We start from the raw sequence: 11,528 nt of genomic DNA, 5'->3' as shown, positions 1-11,528 counted from the left end.
GAGCTATATCTCAGCCCAATTGCAGATATTTTTAAGTTATGTAATTTGCAAATACGAAATATTTCAGTACTCCAAATTCAAAAATTCATTAAATTAAAATACATGGCAAATTGAAGAGACATTTATTTTATTGCATAAAATAGACACAATTTATTATTAACCATGCTTACAAATTATATGGGCAAAATATAAAATGAGGCACTTTACTAAATAAGATACAAACAACAAAAGTGAAAATTTACATGCAATTAAACAAAATATCTGATCATGATACATTTTACAAGCCAGAAAACTAGCTATTTTCAAACATCCCCTTTAGTGGCAATTCTTATATTAACAGTGCTATGCAACCACCACCTTTATCTAGTCCACTAAGGTTTCCATTACTACAACATTCTCACTAAGCATTTTCTCTTAGACTCACTTCCTTCTACCCCATTAATATTTTTCCATCTATCTGTGCTATACATTTCATATAAAGGATTCATAGTAAAGAAGACCTTTGTTGCCTATTTAGTTTGAATTAGTATATGATCATCAAGATTCTTATCTTTAGTAGAATGTAATGGCACTTCATAACTTTTGTAAAAAATATTTTGTTGTGCTCAACATGAGTGACACCTTCTCAATATTTTTAAATATACAATACAGTACTTTCAATTATAACGATGTTTTACATCAATTCTCTAGAATGCTTCTATTTTATATAATTGAAACTTCAATATCTACTTATTAGAAATTGTTGATTTTTTCCAACCCTCTCAGTCCTTTGCAACCAACATTCAATTTTCTGATTCAATAAGGTTGAATATTTTAGATATATAATGTAAGCAGGATAATGTAGTGTTTCTGCATCTGACTTATTTTATTTACATAATGTTCTCCAGGTTTATCTAAATTGTCATGGGTTACAGGGTGTAATTCTTAAGGTTGAATAATATAACCTCTTTTCTATATACCATATCCAATTTATTCAAAGAATGGATGATTAGGTTGCTTGCACATATTGGCTATTTATAAAGATGCTGAAATAAAAATGAGAATCTAAAATTGCTTTGAGGTTTTATTACCAACACATTTGATAAAACCTATAAGTGGGATTAAGTATAAAATAAATGTATAAGTAAATAATTATATGAATACATAAATGAAGCCATAGTTAATTATAAATTGTTTCTGACAATTAGTGGATAACCTCCAGGCATTTCATTAAGCTCTCAAATGTTTTAAATATAATCAGCAAATTACTTGAAATCTCCTCAGGGACTCTTAGAAATTAAAAAAAAATTTAAAAAGCATAAATTGCTTTCAAAACCTCATGTTCAGAAACACATTGAAAAATAAAGAGAGAGGTTTGATTACAGGTAATATCACAGAAGGTTTAGGTGGCACTATGTCTTACCAGAACCTACAGAAATTGTCATATTTTACTATGGATTTTCCATGTAATATAAGTGGTCATTCATGATTGTATGCTTTCTACAACTACTTAACAGCTGCAGAAATAGGACCTGTTGTTTTTTCCTTTATATTCATTTCTAAATATTTTACCTATGCTGTTATAAACAGTTCTGAAACACAAGTGTGTGTTTTCTCAAAAAATGAATTATATATATATAATTATCCTTACATCTAATGGAGATCAAAACTTATAGGAGAAACAAATTAAAAAATGGAATATAACCTCTTTATTTGCAAAAATTGAAAACCAGTGGTGTCTTTGTATATAGTAACTCTAAATTCTTTTGATGACACCATGGAAAGTCATTGAATATTCAGTGATTTTGCAGATAAATGTATAGATGTGATCCATTCCAGATGTCCTGATGAGGAAATGAAGTTCCCATGTCACATTGAGGTATGTGTGCAAAGCATTATTTGATTGTCAGGATACTGTATGTATCTGCTGTTAACATGTATCTGATGATAAAATGTTATTCATTTTACAGTGATATCTGACTAATTTTTTCTCAAAACTATAGTGTCAAAAATGAAAATTCAACTGTACAGCAAAGATAGTAAACTAGAATGAAGCAATTTGTTACATTTTTTAAATTCCCAAGCTATTCAGACGAAATATTGTTATCTTTCCACAATTATGAAATTTGATAATTGCCATATCCTAAGTACTTTATTTTAAATTTTCCACTGAAAAATTAATCCTCCTTTATTCTTTCCCAAGCCTCTGAAAGGACACGTGGGTTTATATATGTGAATGAATAGTTTTAGATAAATTATTTACCAAAAACTACTTTGGTATACACTAAGTTCAAGTATAACTGAGACTGTAAGTACATACATGTATTCTGCTTTATTTCTTGGCATAAAAATATTTGCAATGTGATCCACTATATTTTTCTTAGTCATACATCTGTGTAGTATCTACCAAGTGTTTAATTATATTCTGCTCTAATACCTATAGGCATAAGGATTAAAAGAACAGCATTTGAATTAGAGAGTTCTTTGCATATTTATAATTAAAAATTCTTATTATACAATTGGTATATGCATTATACCATGTTACTGAACATGATTACTGAATGTTTCTATTTGATTAAAATTACATGAATGACAAATGAAGCACTTAAATATAATAATTTGATTTATCTGTTATTCAAAGTTACTATTGTGTTTAAACTTTTGTATTATTTGCCTGTTCTATCTATCTGCCTCTCTTTCTATTTATCATCTCTAGTTATTCTCTGTCTCTGTCTCTTTCCCTCTTCCTCTCCCTCACCCTCTCTGTCTCCCTTTTCCTCTCTCTCCCTCTCCCTCTTTTTCTCCCTCTCCCTCTCCTTCACCCTCTCTGTCTCGCTTTTCCTCTCTCTCTCCCTCTCCATCTCCCTCTCCCTCTCCCTCTTCCTCTCCCTCTGCTTCTCTCTGGAAACTTTACATTTCGAGCTGTTGATACTTGGGACTGGATATTGAATATTTCAGAATATTTAGCAACTAAACTAGCCTCTGATTAGATGCAAATAGCAGATCACCTCCCAACTAGTGCAAAGTATCTCCAGCATAAACGAAATACCTGTGAGTAAAAAGCCTAAATAGCACCACAAATCCACCTCTGTCTCTAACACTATTTATACATATTTTTTAAGGGAATTTATTTCAAAAATTTTAAGTGAAAAATTTTCCATGTATCTTATTTATACCAACCTTGCTTAATAATGTGATATTATTTGAAAGTTCCCAGGTGATAATATTTGAAATCTATCAATATCTCTATCCAGAACAGATTTTATGATAAACATGAATGGAGAATCAAAACCTCTCAGTGGTGCATGAGTTCATTCTGATGGGCATCACATCGCGCCCTGAGCTGCAGGCTCCATTATTTGGGCTGTTCCTCATCATCTACCTGGTGTCAGTGTTGGGCAACTTGGGCATGACCATCCTCACCAAAGTGGACCAAAATCTGCAAACACCCATGTACTTTTTTTCTCAGGCACCTGGCTATTACAGATCTTGGTTATTCTACAGCTGTGGGCCCCAAAATGTTGGCAAATTTTGTTGTGGATCAAAATACCATCTCTTTTTATTTTTGTGCTACACAGCTAGCTTTCTTTCTTGTGTTCATTGCTTGTGAGCTATTTATTCTGTCTGCAATGTCCTATGATCGTTATGTGGCCATCTGTAACCCTCTCCTCTACACTGTCATCATGTCACAGAGGTTATGTTGGATTCTAGTAGCAGTCTCATATGTCTACTGCACATTTGTGTCACTTCTAATCACCATAAAAATCTTTACTTTACCCTTCTGTGGCTACAATGTCATCAGTCATTTCTACTGTGACAGCGTCCCCTTGTTATCTTTGCTCTGTTCCAATACACATGAAATTCAAGTGATGAATCAGATTTTAGCAGCTTTTAATTTGATTTCCTCTCTTCTTGTTGTCCTTGTGTCCTACCTGCTCATCCTCCTAGCCATTCTCAGGATGAAGTCTGCTGAGGGTAGGCGCAAGGCTTTCTCCACCTGTGGATCCCACCTGACAGTGGTCACAGTGTTCTATGGGACTTTGATATTTATGTATGTGCAGCCCAAGTCCAGTCATTCCTTAGACACTGATAAAGTGGCTTCCATATTTTACACTTTGGTTATCCCTATGCTGAATCCCTTGATCTACAGTTTGAGAAATAAAGATGTAAAGTATGCCCTACAGAGAACATGGAAAAAATTACATAATATTTTTATTAAAGTTTATGTACCATGTGACCCATACAAATTAGATTTGCATTGTTAACATGTTTTGTTTCCTCTAGAATCAGTAGCGGGACCAAACGGGCTCAGCATATTTCAAAAGATTGACTGTCTTAGAAATAGTTAAACATCAGAATGCTCTAAAATTTAGTGAAATAAAATATTTAAAAAGGTTAAGTCTTTGGGAAGAAAAGCTGAACTTTGAATATGAGGCTTGAACAAATGTTATAGTACCATAGTATGATCTTAAGTGTTTGAAGATGAAAAGAATTTACAGAGATGCAGAATGGGAGTGAGGAAGAAGAGTAGGCATGGGGAGTCCATGGTTTGGGTAACTTTCTCAACTATTACAATAAACATTTTGCAGTGTCTCCATTTGTATTTAGCATTTATTTATTTGTTGGTAAGAACATTCTCTGTGTTTCCTACTTTATACATTTCTCTGGATTATGTTAAAAATAGGGTTGATTGCAGAATTGGGTGGCTCTGTATAACATGATTATTTGGTGAAATCAGCCATCTGAATATGGTCAAATGTCTGTAAATCACAGGGGCATCTCAGGGTCTTCCTCTCTTCTCACTAGATTCTTTACTTTCATCTAAAATAATACAGCCTTTTTAAGGCTACTATTTGGATATCAACAGCTCACATTTGTGTCATTTATAATCACCATAAAAATTTTTACAGCATATGACTTCAGTGCAGCGTCTAAATTTGTCATTTTCAGTGCACCTGTATATGTGAGAGAATATACACTTTAAGAGAGATTTCTTGAGTTCTGAAAAATAAGTTTCCAGAGTTTTGCCCTTTTATTGTCCTTATTGAGTTGATATTGATTTATTATTGCATATAATTTATAATGCATACTCTTTTTCCTTTCTCTAAAAAATATTAATTCTTGATGAAAAGTTACACTTTATTTGTATTTCTTCTTTCATTATGTGCTTACTCTAATGATGAAGCTGTTGCTCTATGCTAAGGTTGATGTTCCTCACATTTTATCTACATGTCAGTTATGATTCATTCCTTGAGTTGATCTGATTTTCTGCCTGGGAAGAATCAAACAGATAATCCTACAATTTGCACCATTCTTTAAAAAAAATTAAAATCTGTTCTAATTAGATACACATGACAGTAGAATGCATTTTGATACATCATACATAAATGGAGTATACTACATCTGGTAGTACATGATGTAGAATGACACAGGTCATGTAGTCATATATATACATAGGGTAATTATGTCCAATTTGTTCTATCGTTTCTACCCAATATCCCCTCTCCTCCCTTCACTACCCTCTGACTAATCCAAAATACTTCTATTTTTTGCTAGTCCCCTGACCCGTTATTTCTAATGAGAGTGTAGTATGCTCTGTATTGACAGTAGTACTTCTCATTTTCAGGACATAGTTCATTCTAAACCTCTCTAAAATCTTTCACTCTTATTGTTATTTTCATTGATTTCTTTTCATAGCACTTTATTCAGGTTGTGTTGGGACTGATTTGTTTCCTTGGTAGCCCATCATGTACTAAAATTATCTTTTAACCAGATATGAACAAAAATTGTTCATTACAACAATAAAAGTTTATGTATACTGTCAAATGGGACTAATTATTACTAAGGAATTATATGATTGATTTTGTTATAATCACATTTTATGACTTTTGACTATCTTTATATGTATAGATTCATATGAAAACGTAATCTTCTAAACAGTATATGTTGGACAGAGACAAAGTAAAATGTTAATTTTTGCTGGCCAAAAGATTAAGAAAATGTTTCAATTGTATTTTTAAATTATTTTCTGTTTCCTCAAATTTATGTTTACTGCATTTTAAATTATTTCATGTTTCCCAAATGATTTCAGTGAATAAAAAATTTATAAGAGAAAGATAAATATCCCTAATATCTGTGTTAAATAAACACTGCAAATTAGTTTAAAACAATATTTCACTTTTATTATAAACCTGTATATGACTTTGTGTGACTTTTTTTTTTTTTTGACTACTGAGGGTGAAACCCAGGTAGGTTCTCATAAATGTTAGGCAAGCACTCTACTACTGAGTCAAATATTCAGATGTTAGTGTGACTTTTCATAAACCTTCAAATGATAAATCAATAGCAGAACAAAATGTGTTGAGGTGTAAATTTTGATAAAATATTTTATTCATTATGAAAGTTGTTAAATAGATTTATAAGGTATATAAGACACTTACATATTTTCCATAAAATATAGTTTTAAAATCCAGGAATTGGAATCTGTTAAAACCCTTACAAAGGAAGTTTGTGTCAACAATGTTCAATAGTTTGTATGACATTGATTCAGTAAGCTCACTATATTTTGGAATAAAAAATATACAAAAAAATTTTGGGATACTCAGAATGTCTCTATAAGAGCAATCTGTACTTGAATTTAGTGTAATAAAAAGCAGTGTGTTGTATTTTTCATTTATATGGATACCAAGATATAAATGAAAAACATTTATAAACAGTATAGAAATACCAAGGAATGACGAGGAGATGGATTAAGGAAGCATTACCACTCTTCTACTGGAGTATAATATTGTTAGACATTTTGGAATACAATTTTCAGATGCTTAATATGTTTCTAGTTTCAGCAAAATCAGGAAAAATGAATATCCAAACATAATAACATGAATAAGTCCAAAACTACATATCTAAATTAACAAATAAAGTTTTAATATTAAACATTACAAATTTAAAATAAAATTAACTTAAAAATTAACTTGTTTTTTTTAATTTAATTTTTTTTTTGCTGGGAATTGAACAGAGGGGCACTCTACTTGCTATTTTTTATTTTGAGATAGGGAGTCCCACTAAGTTCCTGAGATTTTCATTAAGATTTTTGCTGAGACTGCCCTAGAATGTGTGATCCTCCTGCCTTACTCTCAGAGTCGCACCACTCTTTTATTGGTGTGCACTGCTATGTCTGGCCATACTATGTATTTATGAGTATGTAGATGTAGAGTTAGTCAATGATAACTTCCACATGAATGACACATAGTAGATGGAGCTTACCTCTGGTAATGCTAATAACTTGTAAGGATCAGGACTAGTATTAAAAGGAAGAGGAAATAGTGTGTAAGTTTCAATTTCATAAAAGTTTATTTTAATGATTAAAGTAAATCAAGCACTAATGTGAATATGTACTCAATTTTATTTCTATGTAAAATTTATTGTGTAAAACAAATATGTTTAATTTAGGAAAACATTTAGCTATAATATTAACATTTCCTAGAGCATTTAAGGTTAGTAGAATCCTCTTAAGTTTATTAAATCATTTAAAATTTTGAGTTAAAAATGCAGCTAATGTTTCTACATGAAATTCAATAATTCCACAAACCAAAAGTCATCATAAATTGAAAATCTAATTTATTACAGAGAACAATAAAATTTATTTTAGACATGTTTGCAACTCTGAGTTTCCAAGCCAACCTCAGCAAAAGTGAGGCACTAAGTTCAATCATGAACATCATTTTAAAAGCAAATAACAAATTGTTCAGTAACCTGAAATTACTGAACTTTTCTAACTTGATTTTTACAAAAATTATTGAGATAATATTCACTTAATATATTGTTAACTATCCTAAAGAAAACAATTTATTAGCGAATATTATATCCATAGTTTGTTCAATCAACACTTCGTTATAGTTTTACAAGATTATCATCACTCCTAGATATCCACTAACTAATGTTTCCTGTTATTTTCCTCCCTTACATACCCTGGATACTATAAGATTTGTTCCATCGTTGTGGATTTATATCCTTCAAGTATTTCATAAAAATGAAATCATACTAAACTTGTGCTTATTTTACACAGTCTTTCACTTTGGATCAAAGTTTAAACATTCATACTTACTTCATTACTTTTCTAAAATTTTTATTTTATTGTAGTGACAAAATTTTCACACAATATATCCTCTTAAACTTTGAAGTGTACACTAGACTAATAATTTTATTCAAAAGGCTGTACACTAGATCTGCACAACTTATTAATCTTCTGCAAGTAAAACTTTGTATATAGCTGGGAAGGGTAGCGTAGGCCTTTAATCCCAGCAGCTTAAAAGACTGAAGCAAGAGGATCCTGAGTTTCCAAGCCAGCCTCAGCAAAAGTGAGGCACTAAGCAATTCAGTGAGACCCTGTCTCTAAAGAAAATACAAAAATGGGGTTGGGGATGTGGCTCAGTGGCTAAGTGCCTCTGAGTTTAATCCCCAGTACTCCTCCAACAAAACAACTTTCTACTTTTTGATATGTATCTCCTTTCCTCAGCCCCTAGACAAGCACAGTTTTAGTTGCTAATTCTGTGAGATTGACTATTTCAGATATTCATAAAAGTTGAATGGTGTGATTTTGTCCTTCTGTGACTAGCTTATTACATTAAGCTCATGTCCTCATGGTTCCTCCACATTGTTAAATATTGCAAGATATCTTAATTTTTTAAGGTTAAGTAATATTCCATTTCTGAATATTCCACATATTCTGCATCCAATCATGCATCTGTGAAATTTATATTTTATCTACACCTTGGATGTTATAAACAGTGAGGCAGTACACATGAGTGTGAATGATTCTCTGAGATTCTGAGTTTGATTCTTTTGGATTATCTCAGAAGTGGGATTGTTGGCCTCTATGGTAGTTCATATAAATTATATGTATGATATAATATATATATATACTTATAAATACATAATATTATAAGCATAAATTTATATATAAAATATGTAATATATATATATAAAATAAGATATATATTATTACAAGAAATACCAAGATGGAGACAGACCATAGTAAATAGTCTAGATAATGACATGAAAATGAATACTGTTTATCAAACTAAAGACAACACAAAGTTACAATTTGATTATACTATGTGGAATAAAATACACATATTTGAGCAGAATTTTAGAATAGATATTTTATTCATGTCTTTACTCCTTCATTATGTATTACATCAGTTAGTCAACAAAAATATTTTGAACATATCTTTTCTGGGTATTATTTTAGAGAATGATAATAAAAAGGTGAACTGACATGCCTTTTTCACTTATTTTGCTTATAGAATAAAAAATTTCATACAATAAGTAACATGAAATTGTTGTAAGGATTTAAATTACAGCTTTTATCATGCTTTGAGGGGAGATTTCTGATCTGAATGAGAAAATATTTTTCCATCATAATTATTTCATTAAAAACTAGAAATAAGTCCAGTTATATGAAGGGTATCTTTAAAAAATTAATACAAGTGGCATTGGATATATTTAAAATAATTAACATTTGAATTTATGTGTGTATCTGGTTTTAAAGGTTTATCTTCACAGGGGAGTTGCTCTTGAAATCAAAATGGTGGATTATATTCAGTTCTAATTCTTATATTCACAGATGATCATTAGTACCACAGTCCTGTGCTTTCTCACTGTTGAATTTCCTTCATCCCAGGACCATCCACAGGACCTCCCAGCTAACCCAGGGTACAGGGCACAGTTCAAGAAAAGGAGACAAAAACCGATGTAATTACTGTGCCTTGTGTTACTCAGTTAAGTTGCCAAAGGGAAGCCATGATCTTTACCTTTCATTTCTGCCTTATTAATGAGCATTCTGTTTGTGTGGTTTTTTTTTTCCCTCTGGAATCAAGCCTTTATTTGACAAACTTGTTTCTTATGTTCAGAGACTTGAGACCCAGGAGCAAACATAGTTCAGGGTTAAAGTCTTCAGGGACACCAGACACATATAAAATCTTCAGCATGCTCCAAAGCAACCTTGGTGGGGGGGCTTCTGCAGATCTCTCCACACAGGTAGGTTCCATCAAATATAAGTGGTGTATTTTCCTTTCCAGGTGACTCAACTATCTTCCTACACATTGCTCAGTGATAACTGTGGTGATAGAACTTAAACAATTATCTCTAACCTTTCTATTGGTAGATGAAATTGCTTGAGTATGCAAACAAACGAATAAACTTCCCTCTTTGGGGTTTCTGCATTGTTCGTGATAGGAAACTACGATGAAAATATTTCTGGGTTTCAGTAATCAGTCTCTGTGTCCAAAGCAGGCACTAGGAGACATGTGGTCATTCAACATTTATCTGAAACATAATACATGTCTAAAAAGTATATGAAAAATTCCATGGGCTTGGGATATGGCTCAGTGGTAGAGCACTTACATAGCCTGCCTGAGGCCCTGAGTTGTATCCTCAGTGCAAAAAATTAATAAATAAAATTAATCCCATGGTAAAAAGCAATGGAATATAATTTATAAATTATCTCAGAAGTTAATTAATAATTAATTTATAGTATAATTTCTTATTCAAATTTTGTCACAGTTGGAAATGAAATGGGATATTAAAATGATTAACATTAGTTATTATATATATTTTTAAACATTTAGTTACTACCAATTTTATTCTATTACTAGACCTATAAAATAGTTTTACTAATGACTAATTTGAAAAAATGTAGAAAATTAAATTAGCTCAAGCACAAATGCTAAGTCAATAAGACTGTGAGGGGGAAAAAAAAAACAGGAGAAATCTGGTGCTATTCTAAGAACTATTTCAGTAGAGTGTACTCACTGCTACTGAAAAGCAACCCTGGATTTGCCATCAGTCATATTTCAGTAGAGGAAAGAGTTAGCAATAGGTAAGGACATTAAATGTGTGCAGACACTGTCTGTTCACAAAGCTAACTGCATAGGTTTATAGAACAGTCAGAAATAGGTGTTTATGATGTTTTTGATTGCTAAGTTAAGGATGCATTTACAGAATGCATCCCATGTGAGGGCAAACAATGCACAGTCACTTATGAGTAGAGAGACAGGAGGTAGGTTGGTCCATGTCCTGCTGTCACAGTGCTTTCTGCCTTAAGCCCACTCTGTATTCTTCAAGAACATGCAGTTTTGAGACACAGCAGTAGGAGATATGGGAGAACTGGTACAATTCAAATTACAGCTTCTCAGATTCACCATGTGTTGAATGAAGTGTCTATATCAAAACAAACACGCTGCAGATTTAAGAGAGAATATGTTTGCAGGACAGCATGTTTCATTAATGTTAAATTTGTAGCTAGATATGACTCTGAGTCTTGATCTTCATTTTCAATTTAACTGACATACAATGTCTACATATATTTATGGGGTACAATGTCAAAATTATAAGCACATATACAATAAATAATGATTGAATGGTAATTATTGTTTCAGTCTTCTCAAACACTAAACATTTTTAAAAATAATTTCACATGTTTTGGTGCATTACGGGTGTGAATATTGATGGGATTCATTATTACATATTCATACACACATACAAGACAA

General features: G+C 31.7%; 1 protein-coding gene across 1 annotated transcript; it reads left to right on the top strand.

Annotated features, from left to right (window-relative positions):
- The first annotated feature begins 1,613 nt into the window (after positions 1 to 1,613).
- LOC101961075 (olfactory receptor 8K3) lies at positions 1,614 to 6,048 on the top strand. Its single transcript, XM_078046004.1, is given in 2 exon segments — positions 1,614 to 3,436; positions 3,438 to 6,048. Coding segments are annotated over 2 exon segments (987 nt in total). The 5' UTR covers positions 1,614 to 3,256; the 3' UTR covers positions 4,245 to 6,048.
- The last annotated feature ends 5,480 nt before the right edge of the window (positions 6,049 to 11,528 follow it).

The sequence above is a fragment of the Ictidomys tridecemlineatus genome, chromosome 4 (assembly GCF_052094955.1).
Source record: "Ictidomys tridecemlineatus isolate mIctTri1 chromosome 4, mIctTri1.hap1, whole genome shotgun sequence".
Lineage (NCBI taxonomy): Eukaryota > Metazoa > Chordata > Mammalia > Rodentia > Sciuridae > Ictidomys > Ictidomys tridecemlineatus.
This window is presented reverse-complemented; position numbering and strand designations above follow the sequence as displayed.